The 26,674-nt window shown below is 45.1% G+C and overlaps 1 protein-coding gene across 3 annotated transcripts in view; it reads left to right on the plus strand.

The window, feature by feature from the left end:
* RGS20 (regulator of G protein signaling 20) overlaps positions 1-26,288 on the plus strand; it is a 47,668-nt gene extending 21,380 nt beyond the window's left edge. For all 3 annotated transcript variants that reach the window (XM_068983989.1, XM_068983990.1, XM_068983991.1), the window contains 4 exons: positions 20,698-20,846; positions 23,501-23,587; positions 24,824-25,058; positions 26,100-26,288. In XM_068983989.1, the coding sequence (XP_068840090.1) occupies positions 20,698-20,846; positions 23,501-23,587; positions 24,824-25,058; positions 26,100-26,288 (660 nt within the window). The remainder of the gene's footprint in view (positions 1-20,697; positions 20,847-23,500; positions 23,588-24,823; positions 25,059-26,099) is intronic.
* The last annotated feature ends 386 nt before the right edge of the window (positions 26,289-26,674 follow it).

Genomic DNA, 26,674 nt, shown 5'->3' on the forward strand with positions numbered 1-26,674 from the left:
GCCGGGCGGGGAGCGCACGGGGGGCAGGACGGCGGTGGCGGGAGCAGGCCTGAGTCAGTGCGCAGCGGGTGTTGGGCTTGGACGGTGACCGCGTTTCCACGGTCTCCGCCGGGGAGTCCGCAGGATTCGACCCCGGTGGCCGGGCGTCAGTGAGTGGGTGGGCTACTGACATCCGAAGCGGATTTGAGAAACTTTGGGCGCCGGAGGCGGGCAGTGCGCCCAGGTGGAGAGGAAGTGGAGACTTCCACTCCGGCGGGCGCCCTCCACGGAGCCCCGGGGATCTGACTCTGTGTCGGCCCTGAAGCTCTTGAAAACCTAGTGGACAGAACTGTCGGCACCCTCTGCCCGCGCGGAGGAGGTGCAGGCGGCGCGGCGGGTGTTTTACTTGTAGGAACCGCGCGGTTAGTCGCCCGCGCTCTCCCGGCTGCGCTCGGAAGTTGGAACGAGTCCGGCGCCCCGATTGCGGAGATCTGAGCGGGCCCGGGGCTGGAGTGGACCTCTGGGGCAGCGGCGCGAAGCAGGGAGTGGGCTTTGGGGGGTCGGTGGGCGCCGCTACTCCCCTCCTTGGATTGTGGAGGAGTGGGCAAGGGAGCGGTCGTGGAGGAGGCGGGGCGCCGGCGGGACTGGATTGTGCGCCCGGGGCCCTACAGCGGTGGGGGCAGCGGGCTGGAAGGAGTTGGGCAGCGGGTGTGGGGGGTGGTCTCGATGCTGCGGGAGCCGACTAGGGTAGGGCCTGAGGGCCCGAGTGGCTTGCGAGCCCCCGGGACTGGCCAGCGATCGGGAAAAGCCTGGGCACCGGGTAGGGGGCGAGGCCGGGAGTGCAGCTCTGTCCCCGCGCCCCCCGCGGTTGACCGGCTGCAGGAGTGGGCTCCGAGGCCCAGCTTCAGTCTGTGAGGAGGACGGAGCTCCGGGGGAACTCACCCCGACTTCCCTTCCTCCGGAGAATCCGGCCGAGGCCGAGCGCTTTGTCTGACCCCGCCGAGCCGATTGGCCAGAGGGCGCCGGGTGTCCCGACCGCAGCGGATGCCTGCGGCGCCGGCGGAACGCCCCTCGGCCACCAGCGGGCCGAAGCCGTCATTCGCCCGTGGGGCTCGCGCTGTCCCCGGAGGCGGGGGCTTCTCGTCACCCTCCGGCGTCAGCTCCCCTCTTTTGGAGCGCAGGGCCCCTGCGTGGCTGGGCTTCAGTTCCCTTCTGCTGGTTCCAGATCTCGAAGTTGACCAAACGAAGGTCCGAGTTGACGAAATGGGTGTGACTTCTTCCCCAGACTTGGCAAAGAAATTGTAATGAAAAGGATCTGCCTGTAAAGTCTTAGCTTTTTTTTTTTCCTTTTGCTCACGACCTGATTTTCTACTGGGCCTCGTCCTGTACATTTAGTGGCATCTTTTGTATCACGTGTCAGTATTGCGTAGGAGGCACAATATTTCGTAATAGGTAGAAGTCCTGGACTCAGGAACTGTCTAGATTCAGATCTCCGTTTAGCTGTGTGACCTCAGGCAAGTTACTCAACCTCTCTGTGCCATAGTTTTCATCATCTGTAAGAGAGAGATAAGAAAAGTAGGTATGCCTCCGGCGCCCAAAGTTTCTCAAATCCGCTTCGGGTGTCAGTAGCCCACCCACTCACTGGGTTGACTGCCAGAATTCAGTAAATTCCCTGGAGAAGCAAATGGCAACCCACTCCAGTATTATTGCCTGGAAAATGCCATGGACAGAAGAGCCTGGCGGGCCAGAGTCCACGGGGTCGCAAAGAGTCCCACATGACTGAAGCGTCTTAGCACACATTCAGTAAATTAATGCAGTAGAGCCCTGTTCAGTTCAGTTCAGTTCAGTCACTCAGCTCAGTCGTGTCCGACTCTTTGTGACCCCATGAATCGCAGCACGCCAGGCCTCCCTGTCCATCACTAACTCCCGGAGTTCACCCGAACTCATGTGCATCAAGTAGGTGATGCCATCCAGCCATCTCATCCTCTGTCGTCCCCCTCTCTTCCTGCCCCCAATCCCTCCCAGCATCAGGGTCTTTTCTGATGAGTCAACTCTCTGCATGAGGTGGCCAAAGTACTGGAGTTTCAGCCTCAGCATCAGTCCTTTCAATGAAATAGAAGATGTCCATCAAAATTAGGAAAATATAAAATGTTTTCTGTCAGTATCTAAATTTAAAAACAATACATTTCTACATTATAAGGACCCTTTTATTTCAAATAATTATTTTATTTATTTATAACCTTCAAATAGCATTTTAAGAATATTATCTCAGGACCTCCCTGGTGGTCCAGTGTCTAAGACTATGCTCCCAGTGCAGGGCACCCAGGTTCAATTCCTAGTCAGGGAACTAAATCCCACATACTACACCTAAGAGTTCCAGTGGCTTAACTAAGACCCAGTGCAGCCAAATAAATAAATAAAATTATTTTTAAAAAGAAGAAAAGATTATCTCTAAACTTGAAAATATTTCACTTTGTAAAACAAATATGCACTAAAACTATGTTTTAGGTCATGCTATATTTGGAAAATCCAATGTCTGCATTAAAATACTACACTGAGTCCATTTTAATCAAGAGAATGTGGAAACTTGGGAGCTAGAAATGCTAACTTTCCTAAAATCCAATCAAAGTCGCTCAGTCATGTCTGACTCTTTTCAACCCTATGAACTATACAGTCCATGGAATTCTCCAGGCCAGAATACTGGAGAGAGTAGCCTTTCCCTTCTCCGGGGGATCTTCCCAACCCAGGGACTGAATCCAGGTCTCCTGCATTGCAGGTGGATTATTTACCAGCTGAGCTACCAAGGAAGCCCGATATCAAAAGTATAGAATGATAAAAGTCAGATTATTCACTTACTTCACTTTACAGAAGTGGAAACAGTCAGAGAGGTTAACGGCCTTGTCAGACATCTCCAGCTAAACAGAAGCCAAAATGAGATTAGAATTAGATCAGACTCGATGCCCAGGGCTCTTACACACCAAACAGATGATTTTCTGTTGACTGCAGATTGATGCATGTGTGTGCTCAGTCCCTCTTGCAGACCCCAGGACTGCCAGGCTCCTCTGTTCATGGGATTTCCCAGGAAAGTACTGGAGTGGGTTGCCATTTCCTTCTCCAAGGGATCTTACCAACTCAGGGTTCAAATCTGAGTCTCCTGTATTGGCAGGCAGATTCTTTACCACTGAGCCACATGGGAAACCCTTGCAGATTCATGAACCTCTAACAAATAGGAAACCAGAAGGAAAAAATATACAAGCATGCGTTATCTTCAGTGTAAGAAAGGCCAGGCAGTAATGTTGTTACTACTGTCAGTCCCCTTAATCATGGTCCCTCACAGCAGAAGATATGACCACGTGACTTGCTCGAGGTATGGAGAGGTGTCAGATCAAAGCAGAGACAGCATTAGAATTTCATATCCCACATTTTGCTGAGGCAGTCTGAGCATGGGTTGGAAAAGAATTTCCAGACACAGCATTTCAGAAGGGAGAAGTTTATTAAGAACAAAGAGCAGAGATAAAGTGGGCACTGTGAACACAGCGGTCTGACCACCTAATAGACCAGGGAAAGCCGACAGTGTTCGTGGGTTAATAGTAAATTTTTACAGCCTCAGACAAAATTCCTTCTGGAAGGTTGGCATTAGGTGATTGGTTGGGGTACTATAGGGTGTTTACTGGAGTGGGCACCTTTACCTAATTGGGAGTCAGGAAGCTTGTCAGTGAGGATCAGGGGGCTTTTGGCAAGGTTACACGGTGGCTCAGTCAGCTTCAGAGGTGACCTTGATTCTGGGCTTCGCTTCTGTGGCCTTGGTGCGAGGCCTTGCCCCTGTGGCCTTCGGGGCAGGACTCAACACATTTGATTGATTAATCCCTTGTAGCAGTTTTACATTAGAAAACATTTTTGACCTTTTCTTAGATTTTTAATCCCCTTTCTTCTGGCTTTTGACAGTCTTTAGCCTGTAAAGTCTTCCAAGATTGGGCTGCCCAGGTGGCTCAGTGGTAAAGAACCCGCCCGCCAGTGCAGGAGACATGGGTTCGATCCCTGGATTGGGAAGATCCTCTGGAGAAGGAAGTGGCAACCCACTCTAGTATTCTTGCCTGGGCAGTCTCATGGATCCAGAGGAGTTTGGCTGGCTACAGTCCATGGGGTTGCATAGAGTCATACACAACTTAGATTACATACAAGGAGATTTTATTATTCCAGATTATGTAGACAAACAAGAGTGAGAGAGGTAAAGAAGTTTTCTTATTTTAATGCAGTGGCGCAGATGGCTGGTTTCATTTCAGACACTTGAACATCAGTTCCCAAAGTCCTGGTGTTCTTTCATTTCTGCATGGAGCTGGCTCATGACATTCACCTTTCACTAACAGATGCAGCTTAAAGGTCCAGACTTCACATAAGTGGTTTAGTAAATGACATGACGTGTGTGCATGCTAAGTCACTTTGGTCACGTCTGACTCTTTGTGACTCCTTGAACTGTAGCCTGCCAGGCTCCTCTGTCCATGGCATTCTCCAGGCAAGAATACTAGAGTGGGTTGCTGTGCCCTCCTCCAGGGGATCTTCTTGACCCAGGGATCGAACCCTCGTCTCTTAAATCTACCTGCATTGGTAGGTGGCTTCTTTACCACTAGTGCTACCTGAGAAGCCCCCAGACTTCACATAAGTGGTTTAAAATGAATGACATGGCAGAGCCTTTCAAGTGAGTGGTCTTGCAAAGTTATTCACAGGAATGATGCATCTACCACGGAAAGTACTTCTAGGAACTGCATCTGCATCCTTGAAGGAGACCATGGTTCTCTCCAGTTGTGAACTGGATATCTTACCCTTAGTTTTGCATTTCTGTACACTTGTTCATAGATGGAAATCCAAGGCATTAAGCAAGGAGTGACTTTCTAGCAGGCTCCTAAGTCAGTTCAGCAGAACTGAGTTTTGAAATCACATGTATCAAGTCAGCCCCTTATGATTATCATGTGAATCATGGTCCAACTGGGAATACAGCAGATTGGTTTGCTACAACACCAGGTGACTCACAGGGTGTGCTTCTATTCAGATTCGTATAGTGTCAGCAGCAGCTAATAGGGGTCAGTTGAATCAGACCCTAGCATTCAGTACATTACACGTGAGTCACTGACTCCCCAGCTCTTCTGAGATGGTCCCTGAATGTTACCTTGAGCAGCCACTTTAAGGGACAGCACTGCCCGGCGTGAGTTAGTTCCCAGTACGACTGAATGGGCTCCTGGAGCAGCTGTTCACAGGCAAGTCTGATGTGACTGAGTGCTCAAAGTGGTGTTCCGCAATTACAAATTCATAGAACCCAGCTGATTTCATTCTAGCTATTTGTGTGGGGAGTCATTTGTGAAAAGTGAGCAATATGGTCCATTACCCGGCAGTGATATTTCACTGGAGTTATTTCAATGATTATTACAGCTGATTGACCTTGCTGATTTGGGAATTCTCAGTTTCCAGTTATTAATAAACTTTACACTATAAAATCCTTCTCAAGTACGTATCAGTGTTTGGATTTTAGACAATGGTATCTCATGCAAAGTCATCTTCCAGTTGAACTTCCTAATGTCCTGGGTTGACTGTGTGCACCTCAGTCCCACTGTGAAGTGGAGGAAAACATCTTGTTTTCTTGGTTTTTCTCTGTGCGCCTATCATATCTGATGCTAACTGGATGCTGTTTGCTCCAGAGAGCCAGAACACGGGTTTGCAGCAATACATGCAGCGCTCCCAAGCCTTCTGGGGCTGTTTGACTAGGTCCATGCAAGCTTGTATTGCTGTTCTGATGCAAGTTGGTGGAAAGAATTGTTCAACCCACACCCTACCCAACCCTTGTAGATGACTTTCATGTCTGGCGGGAGGAGGTTGATAATGAGATTTAAGGTTTTGTATTTATTTGGCTGTGTCCCGTCTTAGTTGTGGCACATGGAATATTCGTTGCATCATGTGGGAACCTTCCTTTCCACCTACAGGTTCTTTAGCTGTGGCACCTAGGCTCAGTAGTTGCAGCCCTTGGGCTTAGTTGCTCTGCGGCATGTGGGATCTTAGTTCCCAGATCAGGAATCAAACCCACATCCCCTGCATGGCAAGGCAGATTCTTAACCACTGGACCACCAGGGAAGTCCCAAAATACAAATAATTTTTACATTAAGTTTCCTGTTAGGGCTTCCCAGGTGACTCAGTGGTAAAAAAAATCTGCTTGCTGATGCAGGAGACACAGGAGATATGGATTCAATCCCTGGGTCAGAAAGATCCCCTGGAGGAGGAAATGGCAACCCACTCCAGTGTTCTTTCCTGGAGAATCCCATGGACAGAGGAGCCTGGTGGGCTACAGTTCACATGGGGTTGAAAAGAGTCAGGCATGACTGAGTGACTGAGCTTAAGATGGAAATAGTAGTCCTGGGGGGTGGTTGGGCGGTCCAGAGTTGCCTGCCTCTTCAGCCCCTGGCCAGGGGGACAGCGCTGTGGTCCTACATTCCTGAGGCCAAAGGCCCTGCTCAGAGTTCGGTTGCTCAGCGTGATGGGGGTCACTGGAGCTAGTTTTGCTGCTCTAGCCTCCAGACTCCGAGAGGTCTGCCCTCGTCACAGCAGTGAAGGCTTGAGAACTGTGGGGTTTCAGGACTTCCCTGGTGGTCCAGGGTCCTTTGCCTTCCCCTGCAGAGGGCACAGTTTTGATTGCTGGTCGGAAAACCAAGATCCACATGCTGTGCAGTGCAGCCAAAAAAAAAAAAAGAATTATGGGATCTAGTTTTACAACAACCTAGAATTTATCAAATTCTCGTTAGAGCTAAGTCGCTGCTACAGAAAATAAGGCATTTCTAGACCTTTAAATGACCTGGAAGTTCTGTACTGTACTTCTGGCAAAATGAAGTACTTGCTTATGAACAAAAATATCTGAACAGCATACCAGACCAGGTGGAATAAATGTGGGTTAAACAAGGGTGAAGAAAATGGTACAAGAGTTATGAAAAACGTTCACAAAATCTAATAACATGAACAACTTGCCTGTTCAGGTTAAACGCATCATAAACTAACCTCCAAAAGATACCTCTTCTGTTATCTTCTAGTGATGTATTCAAAATCCTGAGGGTATTAAGCTATAAGTTCTAATTGTGATAGAGCACTTATTTGTTAAAATATATCAAATGTAGTCTGAGAATGCAGAGACTGCATAGAGATTATTTTTTAATGGAAATTGTTCCTTTATGAGCCTTTTATGCATCCTTTAGGATGGGATTTTATTCCTAGTTCCCTATGTCTGACTGCTTTATGTGGTCACACAAAAAGAGATGAATGGCTATGGTTCACTACAGTCTAAAATGCATAAGTATTAAACATTCCAACTCACTGAGAATTTTTGCAATTTTGGATCTGCTTGTTCAGCATATCTAGCCACTAATACTTCATGCCGGCAGGGCGTGGGGTGGCGGGGAACCGAAAATTCAGGAGATATTTTGGTGCAAATTGTAGAAAACCAAAACAGAGATTCTGTCACACATGTCCTAGGAACAGCAGACAAAAACATCCCAACAGCTCAGCCCCTGGAGAACTGTCTTGGGAACAGGAAGGCAGTGTGGAACCGACCTGAAGGTGTCCTGGTATGTCTGTTAGCCCATTCTCATCAGCAGCAGACCTGCTGGAAAAGGACTCCAGAGGCATCCACTGATGGGCATCAAAAAGTAATCCCAGTCTGTCTAAAGGTGGCCCGTGTACAGCTGTGGGGTGAAGAGCGAGGCTCTGCGGGTGGATGGTGTAGACCTGAGTCAGTGTGGAGACTGCCCCACGGAGTAAACAGAAGTAATGTGTGCTTACTACTCCATCTGCTCATTCAGACGAAAGGGAAACTGCACATAGGTTGGAAATGATTGCGAGAAAGCAGGCCCTGATAAGGAGTTAAGATTTTATTCTGGTGTCAAGGATTACCATTAATGGCCACGGGAGGGGGACTAACCACGACTGGGTTCTAGATAAAAAGAGTAAATATTTTGGGCTTTGAGAGCCACGTGGTCTCCATTGCAACTACTCAACTCTGTCACTGCCCCTAAAATCTGTGGGGGAGAGAACTGGAGATGGACTGCCCACGGCCACCGGACTTACTCTCTAGTCCTTTACAGACAAAGTGTTACTTCTGACCCATAATCTAAATGTCAGGGTGGAGTACCACTACCAGGATCTTGTAGGAAACGGCCTCGAAAAAAGTAAGTTCAACCAATAACAATGACATTTCTTAGAGTGATAAGGCACTCTCAAGAGAAAAAAAAAAAGTTCAGAAGGACAGACCACGAATCCGGTGAAAGACAATCTCCTATAGGAGATAAAATCAAAGGATCTCATTTAAGTTTCCTTCTGGTATCCTCCATTTCAACATTCAGCATTTTCATATAAATGGGAAAACTTAATGACAGTTAGCAAGTCCCAAAAGTACTAACGCAGCGACCTAAATGGGAAGGAAATACAAAAAAAGAGTGTGGATTTATGAATACGTACAGCTGAGTCACTTTGTTGTGACTGACACCACATTGTAAACTATTCACCCTAAATAAATAAATAATTTTTAAAATTGATGCAGAAAAAATGACACTGGAGGCAGGAAATAATTAAGTACAGATCTTTTATTAAATGTGATATAAAATATTTTTTAAAAGTCATAATGAAGAAAGGAGAGGGAAATGATCCACACAAAGATTTTGTGGATGGGCGCTCAGACTGTGAAGGCTCTTAGGGATTCAGATTACAGCCTAAAAGCTTTAACAGGACGGGAGCGAATATTTCATATCATTTATAATAGGATTATCATCACAGATGAAAATTCTAACTGATAATGTACAAGAGGCCAAGTCTGACTAGCCAACCCTACCATCCAGTCACAGATCGCGGAGAATTTCCTATGGCGACAAGTGGAATTTGTGGGGGGAAAATAAGAGATAAAAAGTTTGCCTAGACAGACCTGAAGGTAGAAAAGCCTAGTTTAGTGACTTACAAACACACCTTTCTGTAACTTTTATTATCCTTGGTTTGCATGTACATTAATACATTTCATAACCCATCTGCTGTAACTGGTGGAAAAGAAGTTCTTCAACCAGCAAATATTCCTCCAGGCCCGATGTGTATGAGGTTTGTGCTCAGTAAACACGGAATGGGTCAGGAGAGCCCGCAGACTGGACCAGACTACAAGACTGCAAGGGAGCTTCCGGAGGACCCTCTGGGTTTCTCTGGTAACCACCATTTGTCTCTGTTTGTACAGACTGAACTTTTTTTAGATTCCACATGTAAGCGATACAATCTAGTACTTTTCTTTCTGTCTGACTTACCTCACTTAACACGATGTTCTCAAGGTCCATCCATGATTTTCCCCAAATGGGAGAATATCTTCCTTTCTTGTGGCTGAATAATGTTCAGTCCTGTACACATACCACCTCTTTTTTATCCACTCATCCTCAACGGGCACTTGGGTTGTTTCAACATCTTGGCTACTGTGAATAACGCTGCAGTAAACATGGGTGTGCAGATAAGATATCTAAATCTGGTCTTCATGTCCTTTGGGTATCTACCGGAGTCACGTCGAATTGCTGGATCATCTGGTAGTTCTATTTTTAGTTTTTTGAGGAACTTACATATCCTTCTCCATAGTGGCCACACCACTTACATTCCCACTAACGATGCTTCAAGTTTCCTTTTTCACCGCCTTGGCAACGTCTATTGTCTCTTGTCTTCTTGATGAAACTGGTTTCTCTCTTAATGCTCTTCTGCTTTCATCAGCATTTCAGGCACTTTCATAGAAGTGTGGACTTGTAGAGGCTTTACATTCACGTGAAGTTTCTATTCACATTCTCAGGGTTTCATTGAAGCACATGTAATCCATGATACCCTCCAGGCTCTAGTTTTATTTAGATTTTAAAGCCAGAGGTAGAGATAAAATACGTATGAGACTGAACAGAATCAGGACTTATATGGCATTCATTGCACTTACCCACTGTCTTCCCTATTAAGTAAAATCTGAATTGTAGCTAGTTACATTCTCTTCATTTTGTTTCTCAGGGTGCACTTTGGGAACCCACTTCTTCCCTGTTGATTGTAGGAAAAGCTATAAATATCAAAATTCTCTGGGCCAAAGAGCACTCAAGTGCTTTTAACCAAGAAAGAGCTTGCATTCCTGACCTTGGTGCTAACCTGTGTGGATAAAGGAGAGCACAGGGATGCTGTCTCACCGGCCTAGCGTCTTCATCTGGACTCCCCACTGTAACATGACATGCAGGGAAAGGATTTCCATGGCACTTTCCCCCAAAATACACACTTAAAGATTTGTGATAAACACCATGGTTCTGGACTGGGCTGTAGAATTTCCCTCTGGAGCCAGGCTCTGGGCCCCATAGGGACCATGCTCCAGTGCCGTGGGGTGCTCCATTCCTGTCTCCCCAGCGTCACCTTTGTTCTTGGCATCACCACTACCCCCCACTGCAGCAGCACAGCACAGGCACTATTCCCCACCATCTTCTCTCTCCCTTCGTCCTTGGATATTTTTCTTTCCTTTTCTGATGTGTCTCAACTTTCAGTCATGGGCTGGCTTTATCATTTCCAACCAAATGACCACTGTCTGGTTAGTTATCGTTGTTGTTGCTGTTGCTCAGTCGCTAAGTCGTGTCTGACTCTTTGTGACCCCATGGTCTATAGCCCTCCAGGCTCCTTTGTCCATGGGATTTCCCAGGCAAGAATACTGGTGTGGGTTGCCACTTCCTCCTCCACGGGATCTTCCCAGACTAGGGATCGAACCTGCATCTCCACTGGCAGGTAGATTCTTTACCACTGAGCCACCAGGGAACCCCAGTTAGTTACTATACCTGAGTCAAGTGAACTTGATGAAACAGGAAGTAGGAATGACAGCCACCAGAAGCACAGTGCAGGCAAGTGACTTATGTCAGAGGACACCCATTAGACATGTGCAGTTTAAGGACTGTTAGTAGATTCAGAGTGAGTAACTATCACTGTTATCCACTTGAGAACATTTTCACATTTGCATCATTTCAAGGAGGAAGCCACCTCTGTCAGCTGTCACCCACCAAGTCCCTTTCTTTTGCAACCCCGTTTGATTTTAGACATTCACTTGTCTGTGTTGAAAATATTTATTCCTGTTTTTTTCTGAAATTTGCAATGATTGCTCAGAAATTCTTAAAGAGCCAGGTGGCTAAGTGGTAAAGAATCCACCCGCCAATGTAGGAGATGCACAAGATTCAGGTTTGATCCCTGGGTCAGAAGATCCCCTGGAGGAGGAACTGGCAACCCACTCCAGTATTCTTGCCTAGGAAATCCCATGGACAGAGGAGTCTGGCGGGCTACAGTCCACAGGGCCACAAAGAGTTGGATGCAACCAAGCACGTGTTCCTTGCTTTGAAAGGAAGTGATAAAAGTTGGCAGAAATTCTTACCCAAACCTGGCACATTCTTTACCAGTTTGAAGATTGCCTGAAACAGCCCTAGAGACAAAGATTTAGTAAATGCTGAATTCTTTCAGAGGTGCCCTGGGCTAAGCAGTCATCTATAGTCTCCTTGAGAAATCCCATGGCTTCATGGGGTAAGGAATGCCCACGGTCAACATTTCAATCAGTACTTGCAAAATACACTGTAACTGTTGATTGGTATTAGGAAAGAACAAGTAAAAGCATGTATAATTCATTTACTTCCTTCTGATCATACTTTAATTTCCCAAAGGCAGTTGCAAAAGTTGAGTTATACAATATGTTCATTTAATAATGACAGAAGAAAAGCACATCAGTATCCTAGTCTTAAAAACCTTCAGTGTGGTTCAAGTTACAAGCTTGGTAACAACCAGATAAACAAAAGAGTAAAGATTTCCATTCAAAGTTACTGAAAAACAGATGGTCACTTAAGTAGTTCTTTTAGAAGGTAAGGACAGATGTGATCATCCATCTGGAAGTAATTATAATTCTAAAAAGTCTATTATTATTAAACTCTGTTGATTTCCCCTACTAAAATAATGAACCAGCTTTTCCTTAAAATAGACCCGAAATTATTCAGGCAATAAAACCAAAAGGCAGAAAAATTTGAAAACTAGAGGACACATTAAGATCTCTTGCTAAAACTGGTAGGTTACTAAACATTGATAGCTTTTTGTGTCCTGTGAAATGGAAGACACAGATTTGATTTGACTTTTGGTCTATTAACTGTGCTGAAGTCAGTGCAAGTAATTCTAGCTCTTCATTAATATTTCATGAGCCAGAGTGAGTTGGATTTTTTTTCTGGTGATGCCTAGACCACAGGATTCGCACACTTAAAATCAGCTGACTTCAAGATCCCACGAAACAGTAGAAACACCGTTGTTGACAGGATTCATGTTATTTCTCAGCCGCTAATAATAACAACAGGTGGGAGCCCTGGGCAGGCTGAGGGCCTGTTTGTGACTTAATTGGCACCAGCTGATTGGTGTTTATGCCTGGAGTATGTCATTCAGAGAAAGCCACCTTCACCTGTTGCTATTTTCAGAGTAGGCAGCTAACTCCAGGGAGAGTTCTGCACTTTGTGATCCATCCACCCTCTACTTTCAGTTGGTCTGGTTTTCAAACCCCACTGTGTAAATTCCCTTTTTCAGTTGATTTACTGTGTTGTGTTACGTTGCACTGTACAGCAAAGTGATTCATTTGTATGTTCTTTTCCATTATGGTTTATCCCAGGATATTGTGTGTTCTTTTCCATTATGGTTTATCCCAGGATATTGTGTGTTCTTTTCCATTATGGTTTATCCCAGGATATTGAAGGTAGTTCCTTGTGCTCTACAGCAGGACCTTGGCTATCCGTTGTGTATATTCTTTCTTCCTCCTTCCCTCCTCTCTCCTTTCTTCCTTCCTTCCTTCCCTCCCTGAGTCTCCCTTGCTATGCGAGGGTTTTCTCTAGTTACAGTGAGCAGGGGCTACCCTCTACTTGTGGTGCACAGACTTCTCTTTTCAGGGGCTTCTCTTGTTGTGGAGCTCTCGGATGTATAGGCTCAGCAGCTGGGGCACACTGGGCTTCGTTACTCCAGGGTATGTGGAAACTTCCTGCACCAGGGGTCAAACCTGTGTCCCCTGCACTGGTAGGGGGATTCTTAACCACTGAGCTACAAGGAAAGTCCCATTGTGTAGATTCTTCAATGAAATTCAACAAGAAGCCAAAAAAAGACTTCTTGTCGGATTCATCAGCCTCAGAGCCACTCATCCTTAGAAACAGCTCCTCTGGGTTCTGGAAGCCTGGGTGCCTGGCATACCAGACTGCTCTCTCCTCCCTCACGAGTAAGGACGTCTAACAGTTCCTTTCCTCACCCTGTGCCCTAGATTTCTTCCAGTTCTACCAGGAGTGAGGGGCTCGGGCTGAGAGGGTCCTGGATCACAGCTTCCTCCACCCCACCCCGGGGTGAGTGCCAGACCCCAAGGAGAACCTGTGGCAGCCCTACCCCACCCTCCACCAGGTACCACCACTGAGCACTCCCTGGATGCACTTGCCCTGCAGGCAGGGTCGGAGCAGAACCTAGAACTGACACACATCTGTGAAAAATCATCCTGCATCTGGGGGAAGGGTGTTATTAATAGAAAGAGTTTTCCCAGGCTGGGAAGACTTAGAAGGCAGAAAGACTGAAAGGAGGCTAAAATTAGGAGCAAATGGGGCTAAGTCCTCAGAAACGTTACTGCAGAGAACAAGGGAAAGAGTCTCAGGAGGATGCAGAGAATGTTCCTGGAAGACGGTTCTCTTGATGATGTTGGTACCCCTTGAGGGGAGCTCAGGAAGGAGCCAAAGGGAAATGGACAGGTGTGGCCATGGAGGAGAGGAGCTCTATTCTGAATTCAGAGAAGCAACAAAAACCTGATCCTTTGAACAGGCTCCAGGAAATATTGGGAGAGACTTCCCTGGTGGTCCAGCGCTTAAGACTTCCTCTTGCAGTGCAGGGAGTGTGGTCGGGGAGCTAAGATCTCACACCCTACCTCGGGGCCAAAAACCCAAAACAAAAACAGAAGCAGTGCTGTAACAAATTCAATGAAGACTTTCAAAAATTATCCACTTAAAAAAAAAATCTTTAAAAAAGTATTTTTTGTTCAGTCACTCAGTCATGTCTGACTCTTTGAGATCCCATAATTCCAGCATACCAGGCTTCCCTGTCCTTCACAATCTCCCAGAGTTTGATCAAACTCATGTCCATTGAATCGGTGATGCCATCCAACCATCTCATCCTCTGTCACCCCCTTCTCCTCCTGCCTTCAATCTTTCTCAGCATCACATAAAATATTAGGAGAGGAAATCCAGTCAATTAATGTGCTAGCATAATGTGCCGCCTCTGCTCAGTCGCTCAGTCATGCTCGACTCTTTGGCGACCCCATGTACTGTAGCCCATCAGGCTCCTCTGTCCATGGGATTTCCCAGGCAAGAATACTGGAGTGGGTTGCCATGCCCTCCTCAAAGAGATCTTCCCTACCCAGGGATCAAACCCATGTCTCTTATGTATCCTGCATTGGGAGGCAGATTCTTTACCACTTAGCTACCAGCGAAGCCCCATAACGTGTATGACAGGTGGTCAGATACTATGGTCTAGGCGGGAGCGTCTCCATTTATTAGCTAGTAAACTTTTATAAGGGACTTCCTTGGTGGCTCAGTGGTAAAGACTTTGCCTGCTAATGCAGGAGACTCAGGTTCTATTCCTGGGTCAGGAAGACCTCCTGGAGAAGGAAATGGCAACTCACTCCAGTATTCTTGCCTGGGAAATCTCATGGACAGAGGAACCTGGCAGGCTACAGTCCACAGGGTCGCAAAGATTTAGACACGACTGAGCAACTAAACAACAACAAGCAAACTTTTGTAAAGAGAAATTTCTCCTTATCAACTCTTAGGTTACCCTGGAGTCATGTTTGTGTTGGAAAAGATAGGATAAAACCTTGATTCTCTGTCAGTATTTACCAGTTTTCAAAATCAGTTTGTTCCCTAACATTTTCTAAAAGTAACAGTGAGTGTTTTTGCATCACTGTGAAATCACAGATTCACACACATCTGATGTTTTTTTCATTGCAGTTAATATTTTCTTTCTGATACTTAAACTTTCCCACACTTGGCAGGGGCAGCCTTGTTTATATTAGCTCATGGCTCCCAAGTTTAGAATTTTTATATAGTCAAATCCGCCAATCTTTTATGGTCTCTAGGGGGAAGAGTAATTGTGTCATGATATGTCAAAGCATCTAAAGTATGAGAGCCTAGTCACCTATTAAATGAAGGAGTCAGAGCTACATGTCCTATTCAGTAAGATTTCTGATATATTTTTAAAGCAAAAAACATAAGGCACAGAGTCATACATAGCATCCGAGGCTGTTTAGATAAGCATTACTAAGACTGTGTTTTAAACTAAAGTTAATTATGTGTTCTTATAATCATAGGAATGGTTCTGGAGGGACTTCCCTGGCAGTCCAGCGGTTAAGATTCCTCAGTTCCAACCGAGGGTTCGATCCCCAGTTGGGAAACTAAGATCCCAGATGCTTTGTGGCACAACCAAAAAAAGAGATAAAGAAATGGTTTTGGAAAGAATCACATCAAAATCTTAATAATGGTTATTTCTGGGGCTGGGAGAAGGATTAGAGAGTTCAGCAGAGCTGTGATTTCTCTGTGTTCAGCATGGAAGCCTGGCTGAGGATTCATCAACATGTATTCCTTTTTTCACTGGGGATTTTCATTTTTTAAAAAAATTAGTTTTATTGGAACTTCCCTGGTGGTCCAGTGGTTGAGACTCCACGCGTCCACCGCAGGGGGTGTGGGCTGGATCCCCTGGTTGCAGAACTAAGATCCCACATACCGCTCAGCAAGGCAAAAACAAAAAGTTTTGTTTTCAAATTCGGTTTTAAGGTTTTGCCTTTGATGAAATCTTATATCTGCAATTACATTTGCAACTGGTTTCTGCATTTGGGGCCAAAAGAAATGAAAAACTGATTGGAATATCTAAATACCTAAAGTGAAAGTGAAAGTGAGGTCGCTCAGTCGTGTCCGACTCTTTGCGACCCCATGGACTGTAGCCCACCAGGCTCCGCTGTCTATGGGATTCTCCAGGCAAGAATACTGGAGTGGGTTGCCATTTCCTTCTCCAGGGGATCTTCCCGACCCAGGGATTGAACCCAGGTCTCCTGCATTGCAGGCAGATGCTTTAACCTCTGAGATATTAATGTTTATAAAAATATCATATTAAGTAGACAGAGAAAGACAAATATCATGATATCACTTACATGTGGAATCTTAAAAAATGATAGAAATGAACTTTTTTACAAACAGAAACAGTCACAGATGTAGGAAATAAACTTACGGTAACCAGAGGGATCGGGGAGAGGGATAAATTACGAGTTTGGGATGAACACATACACAGTACTGTATATAAAATGGGCTCCCCTGGTGGCTCAGATGGTAAAGAATCTGTATATAAAATAGGAAAAAAGGACCTACTGTATAGCACAGAGAACAATATTCAATATCTTATAGTAACCTACAATGGAAAAGAATCTGGAAAAGATTATTCAAAGTAACCAAATCACTGTTGGGCATCTGAAACCAACACAACATTGTAAATCAACTATACTTCAATTTTAAAAATGGTTACAGTTTTTTTAAAAAATGTAAAATATATACAGTCTCAAGGGAAGAAGCATAATGTATCGGAAATAACATGAGTCACGTGTGTGTGCATGTGTGTGTGAGCTGTTTGTAGATTATAGTCGCTTATACACTGTCAACTAGCCAAGGGGCCGTGGAAAAGTCGCTTAGCTCCCTTGGCCTAAAAATTAAGTAGATTAGATCACGTGCAGGTCAAAGTAAACATCATAACTAGAAATATTGGCAAATTAGTGTGTTATAAAATGCAGGCATCTGAAAAAAAGAAAAATGCGTGTGTTTGTTCTGAGCTGTCAAATTTCTGAAGAAGGCCCTTGGATTGGCAGACTGGCATGAAGAAAGACAATGGGCTTGGCCACCTGGGCTACAGGTCCATCTGAGGCACCTCAGGGATGAGGTAAGCCTCTTTAAGCCTTGGTTTCTTCACCTGAGAAGAGAAGCTAATAACTGTCTTTCATGGCTCACAGAAATGTGGGGAAAAATACAAATGAGGTAATACATATGAAAGTCTCCTGTAATCAGTGAAGCCCCATAAAAATATGAAGCATTGTTCTCTTAATTACCCTTGAATCTTGTTCACACTTGTAAATGTGGCCTTATTTGGAAAAGGGCCTTTGCAGATGTAATCAGGTGCAGATGAGGCCACACTGGACCAGAGTCTCCTTATAAAGACCAGGGTGTCCTTGTAAAGGTTGTCCTTATAAAGGGTGTCCTTATAAAGAGAGAGCACTCCCGGCTTGAAGGGGAGTTTGTCTCTCAAATTTCCTTATCTTCTGGCTTAACTCTTTCAGGGCCCATCACTTCTTACTGATGGTAAGATCATCCTTCTAAAGATCGCTGGGGATGGTTTTAATGTTATGTCCTTGAAGGTTCTTTGTTCTCCTTTATCAGGCCCTTGTCTACGATTCTACAGCTTAGAATCAGGCCCTTTCAAGAGAGAAGATTTTTTTTTTCTTTCCCGTGCAATGCTTGTTCTTTCATCATATTCCCTATGTGTAATTGAATAATGGCTATTTTCAGAATTTGGAAACCATAATGAAAATAAATAGCTATTCATGGAATCCAACTGCCAAGTTTAAGTTTACAAGAAAATAACTTTTCTGAGAAAGTCACTGTTAGGCTAAATTTTTTTATAACTAGTTGCTTCTTTCAATCCCAAATTACCAAATATTTTGATCAAGATTAAGAATTCACTTTTTTTTTTTTTCTTTACTTAATCTTGAAAAGAGTTCTGTTAAATGTTGGGTTCCTGGGAATGGAAAAGCCTTGTTTGAGTAGGATGATCTCTTAGTTGAGATCTAAATATTCAATAGGGCCTCCCAGGTGGCTCAGTGGTAAAGAATCTCCCTGCCAAGCAGGAGACATGGGCTCGGTCACTAGGTTGGGAAGATCCCCTGGAGAAGGAAATGGCAACCCACTCCAGTATTCTCGCCTGGAAAATCCCATGGACAGAGGAGTCCAGTGGACTACAGAACATTTAATAAACTGCCAACTGGTTTTCTACCATTTCCTCAGGCTGCCATAAATTATAGAAACAGTTTCTGAGGTCACTGACATTGGCTTTACATTCATCTAACTTCTAAGCCTCTGGACCCTCAAACAAAGGCTAGTTGCTGGGGCCTCATGCTTGGATCATGCCAACAGACACTGAAATTATGGCCAGTAGTCTGCGCCACACATAGCCCACAAGAGGAATAGAATGGCAGTGTCAAAGGAGTACTGATTCTGTGTTGCTTAGAGCAGATGGAAATGAAATGTATTCAGAGTTCTCCCACACATATGATGGAGGCCACAAAAGAGATGCACAAAGCTCGTCTGGCAAATCAGACCACATATCAGTGTCTGAAAGGATGAGCTGAACTAACACATATGACAATGCCATATTTTTAAAATCTTGTATATAGGTAGGTATTTAATATATGTTATTAGTCTTCATATTAATTAACTATGACACTTGAAAAATTAATTCTCTACAAATATTTAGTGACACACAACTCTCCCATAAGTTACTACATGTTTGCATTTTGAACAGGCCTGCAATAATTGAAAGCATCTCGATCAAATAATTAAGATAACCTATAATGACAAGTTCCAGTAAATTTGAAAATGCAATGAAAGGGATGGCTTATTTTTCAGGAAATGAAAAATACCCATACTGACTCAAAGAGACGAAGAAAGTATGAAGAGAACAGAAATCAAACTTTAAGACCCAGTCTTGCAAAGATGTTGAAACAGGAGTCTCTTGAAGCCTGCTGACATGACCACATCACAATCCTTCTTTTTTTTTTTTTGAGAAACAAGTGGGATTTTTTAAAATATAGAATTCCTTATTTACATTTGGTGGTGCAGGGTCTTTGTTGCTGTTCAGGGTTTTTCTAGTTGCAGTGCTCACGTTTCTCATTTTGGTCGCTTCTCTTGTTGCATAGCACGGGCTCTAGAGCACCTGGGCTCAGAATTGCAGGTCCTGGGCTCTGGGGCACAGGCTCAGTAGTGGTGGCATGCTGGCTTAGTTGCTCCGCGGCATGTGGGATCGTCCCAGACCAGGAACTGAACCTGTGTCTCCTGCATTGGCAGGTGGATTCTTGACCAGTGAGCCACCAGGGAAGCCCTGGGATTTTGTTTTTAATGAGGCAAGTTGCATCAGTATCTTTAAGAAAATAACAGTTACCCAGAGCATCTGTGGTTCAAAGCTGATTAGTCTGGAGACTGTGCTGGCTTGTCCTTGCCCCTCCACGTCCTAAATGAAGTGAAAGCATCGTCTGTCTCTGGCTCCACTGAAATGCCACTGATGCGGTGAGAATTGGGTCCACCTGGGAGGATGGACTGCCCAGGCTGGTGCTCTGGACAGGTGTTGTGAGCATTGTTCTGTCTGTGGATGAGGGACAGTACAACCCTCTGATGAGTCTCTTGTTCCATCCTGGAACGTACATCCCCATGTAATGAAAAGACGAGGGCTAATCCAAAGCTGTTGTTAATGAGTTTTAATTCATAAAGAGAATTTAGCCTACTCAATATGAAAATATATAATAAAACTATGATAATTAAAACAAAGTCCAATAACGTAAAAAGATAAGTAATAGTAAGAATAGATAAATCTAATGTTGGAATGGAATAGCAAATACAGAATTTAATTCCAAAGACCTATTTAAGGTTCTTTAACGACTTAAATTTTTTTTTTCCTTTTACTCTGCCAACAATTTTTTAACCACTGTATCAAAAGTTAAAAATGGATTCAGCAATTTCTCTTTCTTATGCTGCTTTTATAGTTCTCTCCTCTAGACATTCCTGTAGTTCTCAGGAAGGGGGAAGGTTGAAGGGGCTTCTGGTGGCACCATGTCCAGGGAGGAAGGCCAGGGCATCATTTCTGCAGGTGGCAGCACGTTTGTGGAGGAGGCGTCACTGTCTCCTGGGTGTGCCCAGGGCATTACTGAACAGGACACAGGCGCGGCTCCAAGAGCTTTGCCACTGTGATCCAGTCAGTGCAGTTGCCCCCATGTGCCCCACGATGTTGGTCCAGCAGGGGTGGGGTTGGGGGGGGGGCACTCAAACTGGGAAACGCACCTGTGGGACGTCCTCACTGTGATGTCAAGGGATGTCCTGTCAGCATCCACCTCCTTGACCAAACTGTGAGCAATTTACTGCAGGGACCTCCATTCGTTGTTTCGCTACTAGAATTTATCACAGCACATGGCAGATTCTAGACAGTGAATAAATGGTAAATGAATGGATTCTAAGGGTTTCCCAGGTGGCGCTAGTGGTAAAGAACCCACCTGCCAATGCAGGAGGCATAGGAGACACGATTCAATCCCTGGGTTGGGAAGTTCCCCTGGAGGAGGGCACTGCAACCCATTCCAGTACTCTTGCCTGGAGAATATGGACAGAGGAGTCTGGCGGGCTAAGTCCATGGGTCGCAAAGACTTGGACATGACTGAAGTGACTTAACATACACGCATGAATAGGTTCAAAGGACCAACTTTTACCAGAATTAGCAGAGATGACAGGATAGAGTCACACTGCATCTTCTCAATGACGCAAACAGTGGAATCTCCAGCTTACCTGATACTAACTCTGCCCCTCCACTCCACTTCTCCTGTTGCAGCCAATGGGGTCAGAATGGATGGAGATGCGGAAGCGGCCGGTGTGCGCAGCCCAGGAGCCCGCAGCCTGTGCCCCTGGCCAGCCCGGAGTAGAGAACCAGGGGTCCAACGCTTGCTGCTTCTGCTGGTGCTGCTGCTGCAGCTGTTCTTGGTAAGCTGGTGGCTTTGTTATGACCATGCTTATGATAAGAAAACAGTGCCTTGAACAGTGCCAGCTTATGATGATTCAGTAAGTGCTTTGTAAGCAACTGCTGTATGGCTGACACTGATGTGGGTTTTGTAAAGGACCACAAAAACAACAAAACAAACAAAAAACCAAGACAAGGGCTTCCCTGGGGGTCCTGTGGCTGGGGCTCTGTGCTCCCAATTCGGGGGCCGGGGTTCAATCCCTGGTCTGGGAACTAGATCCCATATGCCTCAGCTGAAAGATCCCGCCTCCTACAGCTAAGCCTGGGGTCAGCCAAGTGATTAAAAACACAAGGTCTTCCCTGGTGGTCCAGTGGTTACAAATCTGCCTGCCAGTGCTGGGGACACGGGTTTGTTTCCTGGTCTGGGAAGATCCCACATGCCATGGGGCAGCTGAGCCTGAGAACCACAATGACTGAATCCCATGGACTCTAGGGTCCCCAGTAAGGCAACTACCGAGCTTGTGTGCCTCAACTACTGAAGCCCGTGCAGCTAGAGTCCATGCTCCACAACAAGAGAAGCCACCACAGTGAGAAGCCCACACCCACCGCAACTTGAGAAAAAGCCAGCCTAGCAACGAAGACCCAACATTGCTAATCTTTAAAAAATAAATAAATATTTTAAAAAAAGGACAAGGCTGCATCCTAGCTCTGAACGGACAAAATCCAGTCCCTGAAATCAGGCTAACTAATATATATCAAATGTCTGAAGAACAATCTAAGCTAGCTGATAGTTGAATGTTAATATCTGGGCAAAAATGGTGCCTATATTGTCAAAAAGGAGTGAACTCAAGGCCCTCTACTTGGAGATAAAGAGTTTTTGGAGGCGTTACAATTTAATCTGGGTCTTAAAGATTAGGGTTATGAAAGAGCATGAGCCTGCATTTTATATTCTGCTGGTTCTGTTCTATTAATACTGTTTTTAATAAAGAAAATTATTAAAACTTATGCTGGACAGAGAGAGGAAAAGCTAAAAATATAGGCTAACTTACTCGAAGAGGAAGATACACATTCATTGCTTAAAAAAAGAGAAACAACTTGACTGTTTGAGTCACTGCTGAAGATCTGGAGGAAAGAGTATGATTTACACTCAGAAATCACATGGGCATTAGATTGCATCTCTGATATCTTGTATATGAAACATACCTCATGCCAACCAAATGTGCGTGTAGCTTTAGTCAATGAAACCATTGTAATGTACTTGGGCTTGACTGCAAGTTCGACCCAGACCGTGCAGAAGAAATCCTGGGATAGATCAGTGACAGAATCACACGAAGTGATGAGGGGACTGGAAGGTTGAAAATGGGAAGTCCAGGACAGTTTGTTTGGTCTGCTCCTGCTTGCCTTGGGCTGGCATTAATTTAGAAGAAGCTCCACTCCAGTGAGTAGGCCTAGAAGTGCGACCCTTTGAGAACAGATGGAACTTGATGCTGGGAGGTCTGTCTATTCGGGACAGAACCCCAGACTCTGGTGGGAATACAGGGCTGAGTGGCCTGGCATTCAAGGCAAGCCTACAGCCCTGAGTAGAAGTCTAGAGGACCCAGCACGGGACCGGAGGAAAGGGTGTGTTGGCAGCCCCTGCACCACGTGCGTCCAGGACCCCCTAGTGGGAAGAAGACCACATTTAAGCCCCTTTTCTGCACTTTTCACTCTGCTCATCAGGCTCAGTGAGATGGTACCTGAAAGGTGCTCAGAGATGTCCCCATGAATGTGGAATGACGCTGGCATTTATCCTATCTATCCAGTCTGCGATCTGCTGCCTTGGGAGGCATAGGAGGCAGGATTATGGCCTGAATAAAGTCTGGGACTGAATGGGGGGGTGGGGGGGGTGGGGAGGTGGTGTCGGGCCTCAAAGCAGGCTCCTCCTACTAGTAACAACTATGATAAATAAAATATAAATCTATGCCTGGACATCATCATCACAGCCAGAATCCAAGTATCATGTGGTATGTGCGTCTGTGAAAGATGAGAGCAATGTCTTCAAAGTATGGGAGCAAAGTAACAGAAAATTTAGTCAAATTATAACTCAAGAAGATGTCTCCAAGGACGATGGACAAATAGCTGGTAAATACTTGAAAAGATGCTCAATGTCATGGGTCATTAGCAAAATGCAAATCAGACACACAGATACCTTTCGTACCCACTTACATGGCTAGAATTAGAAAGACAGACAATAGTAAGGGCTGGTCTGGGTGTGGAGGAACTGGAGCCCGCCAGCATTGCTGGTGGGAACGTGACACGGTGCAGCTGCTTTGGAGGAGAACAGTGTGGGACTTCCTCAAAATGTTAAAAATAGAGTCATCATGTGACAATATTTCCACTCCTGAGTGTCTACTCAGGAGAAATAAAAACAGACATCCACACAAAATGACTACAAATAGCCCCAAAGTGCATACAACCTAACTGTTCATTTGTTTTACGAAAAGCATTATTATTCTAAATGTCAACTGTCCCACATTCATGTAGACCAGAGTATTATATATATAATTTATTTTGCTGATACTTGCTTGTCATACTTTTGGTTTTCTTAAGAAAACAAAGCAGAGTCATTTGTGTCAAGAAAACAAGGAACTTGTTACTTGATACAGAATGATCTCAACCCTCATCTCCTTTTGTGCAGTCTCACTGTAAGAAACCAGGAGGAACAAAGACTTAGAAGGACTTCCTATGAAGTCAGAACAGAAGACCTTCCCACCTGTGAAGAAAGGTAAAATCTCATAGTGTTTAGCTTGCTGAATAGACAGAAATGCCAGCCTTACTATTTTTAATTCCTTATTATTTTTTCTTCTTCCAATTTTTTTTTTTGAGATATAGTTGACATCCAGCACTGTATAATCCTACGGTATACAACGTAAATATTTAACTTGCATACCTCATGAAATGATGATCACAGTAAGTTTAGTGAACATCCATCATCCTATGGATGCCCAGCTGGAATTTTTTGATGTTTTGCATTATATGTATCACTAGAATAGTTTATCTAACTGCAGTTTAATATCAAATCATAATGTTGCATCACATTTTCACTCTGCACAATTCCTTTTAATTATTATTTTTTTAATTAAAAAAAATGTTTTGACCACATTACATGTGGGATCTTAGTCCCCTGACCAGGGATTGAACACATACTTGTGCTCCTTGCATTGGGAGTTTGGAGTCTTAACCACTGGACCACCAGGGAAATCCCAGCAGATTCCTTTCAATTTATTGTGTGACAGGGAGAAAAGTCAGTGCCATTTATTAATCTAATGCCTGTTAACCACAAATATAAATTGATGCTTCTTGGCAAAACATGTGATATATTTTATTTTTATGTGATTCACCTTTTTAAATAAAAGAACATAATGAGATACATATCATGTTGAGGTTCAGGAAAATTTTAAAGGTCCATTTTTTCTTAACTCTTCTTTTATGCTTTAGCTAATATATTATTTTTTGAAGTGTTTTTTAAAAAAGTTGGAAAAAACATATAAATTACTTTCCATAATGCCAAATTTAAAACTGTCTTTTTTCTTCCTGTATTATCAATGAACTTATTTTCACTTATCGACTCATACCTTTTCTGCATGTGTCTGTCTGTATCCAAATCCCCCTTTTTATAAGAATACCAGTTATACTGAATGAGGACCCTCCCTAATGACCGCATCTTAACTTGGTTAAATCTGCAGAGATCCTACTTCTAACACAAAGTCCAGGGTCAGGACTTCAGCATCTCTTTTTCAGGAGACACAATTCAATCCATGCATCTCTTTTTTAGGAGACACAATTCAATCCATGCTCGTATTTTTGCTGAAGGCTTTAGGAATGAGGACAAGTCTTTCTCAGCCTGAAAGGGCCTATGTGCACATTTTCATTCTCAGAGGGAAAAAGACATCTGTCCAGGGCTGAATTCCCATCAGCTCCCTATCCCGCAGCTCCCCACACCCCTTTCTCCCACCCCCAGCCCGGGTCCCACCCTGGAGGAGGCCAGCGCCTGGGCTCAGTCCTTCGACAAGCTCATGCTCACACCCGCGGGCAGGAACGCCTTCCGGGAGTTTCTGCGGACCGAGTTCAGCGAGGAGAACATGCTCTTCTGGATGGCGTGCGAGGAGCTGAAGAAAGAAGCGAATAAAGCCATGATTGAAGAGAAAGCGAGGGTCATATACGAAGACTACATTTCTATTCTCTCTCCTAAGGAGGTAGGTGCCCACCAGAGGTCGAGGCCTTGGGCACAAAGGACCCCTTCAGTGTCTGGTCGCCTGGCCCGCTTACCGCTGCTCCAGAATAAGGAACCCCCCTGACCCTACTCATCATAGACTTGGGCAGTGGTCCCACCAATGGGTGCCAAGTGCCCTTGCTGCTGCTGCTGCTAAGTTGTTTTAGTCATGTCCAACTCTATGCGACCCCATAGACGGCAGCCCACCGGGCTCCCCCGTCCCTGGGATTCTCCAGGCAAGAACACTGGAGTGGGTTGACATTTCCTTCTCCAGTGCATGAAAGTGAAAAGTGAAAGGGAAGTCGCTCAGTCGTGTCCGACTCTTAGCGACCCCATGGACTGCAGCCTACCAGGCTCCTCCATCCATGGGATTTTCCAGGCAAGAGTACTGGAGTGGGGTGCCAGTGCCTTCTCCAGGGGGATGGAGAGGGTGGAACAAGTCGAGAGAGTAGCATGGGAACATATGTATATTAACATGTGTAATAGACAGCCAGTGGGAATTTGCTGTGTGACACAGGGAGCTCAACCCAGTGCTCTGTGACCACCTAGAGAGGTGGGATGGGGAGGGAGATGGGGAGGAGGTTCAAGAGGAAGGGGACATAGGTATACCTGTGGCTGATTCATGTTGATGTTTGGCAGAAACCAACACAATACCACAAAGCAATTATCCTTCAATTAAAAATAAATAAATTTTTTTTTAAAAAGAAATACAACCCCCATAAGCATCACTTTACCAGCATCGCCAAGAACTCATGGGAGATGTAGATTGTCACCCACACCCAGACCCACTGAGCCAGAAGCTCTGCAGGGGCTCCACCCGGTTTAACCAACCCACCAGGGGCTTCTAACACCTCTGAAGTTTGGGACCCCTGTTCTCTGTTCAGTTCCTCCTTTGGTAGGTTAGCACTGGGGATGATCTTGCTTGGCTGGGATTTTTAAAAAGCCAAACAAGCTGTGGAGTCTGGGGTGGATGTCCAGAGAGGACCATGTCTGATGAGCCCGGTGTTTCCCCCGCCTCCGCCAGGTCAGCCTGGACTCACGCGTGCGGGAGACCATCAACAGAAGCATGGCCGAGCCCTCCCGGAACATCTTCGATGATGCCCAGCTGCAGATCTACACGCTGATGCACAGGGACTCATACCCCCGCTTCACGAACTCCGCTCTCTACAAAGATCTGCTCCGCTCCTTATCCGAGAAAGCAGTGGAAGCCTAGGATATCAAAGATATTTATTATTAATAAAATAATCCAAGAACTCGTGGGCTCCGTCTAGGACAGGGACTTTAGAGGCGGTAGTGTCTTCTGCTGGTCGTGCTCGGGCTGTTTTAATAACAGATGCTTTCTTCTGCAGAAAACTGATACATGCACCAAGAAAACTGCAGCTACCTTTCCTGATCCTTTTGGAAAGACTGGGGTATGGCTGTGTGGAGAGGTTGTGTAGTTACATTTATGGTGACAGTAGTGTGTTCTCAAGTGACAAAGGATACACAAGAAGATGCCACATTGCCTTCAAAGGGTACATCATGGGAACAAACAGGACCCAGATTCCCATTTTATAAAAATGTGACTGCTACTTGTAAAATTGGTACCCTGCTGTATCT

The sequence above is a fragment of the Capricornis sumatraensis genome, chromosome 11, assembly GCF_032405125.1.
Source record: "Capricornis sumatraensis isolate serow.1 chromosome 11, serow.2, whole genome shotgun sequence".
Taxonomy (NCBI): Eukaryota; Metazoa; Chordata; class Mammalia; order Artiodactyla; family Bovidae; genus Capricornis; species Capricornis sumatraensis.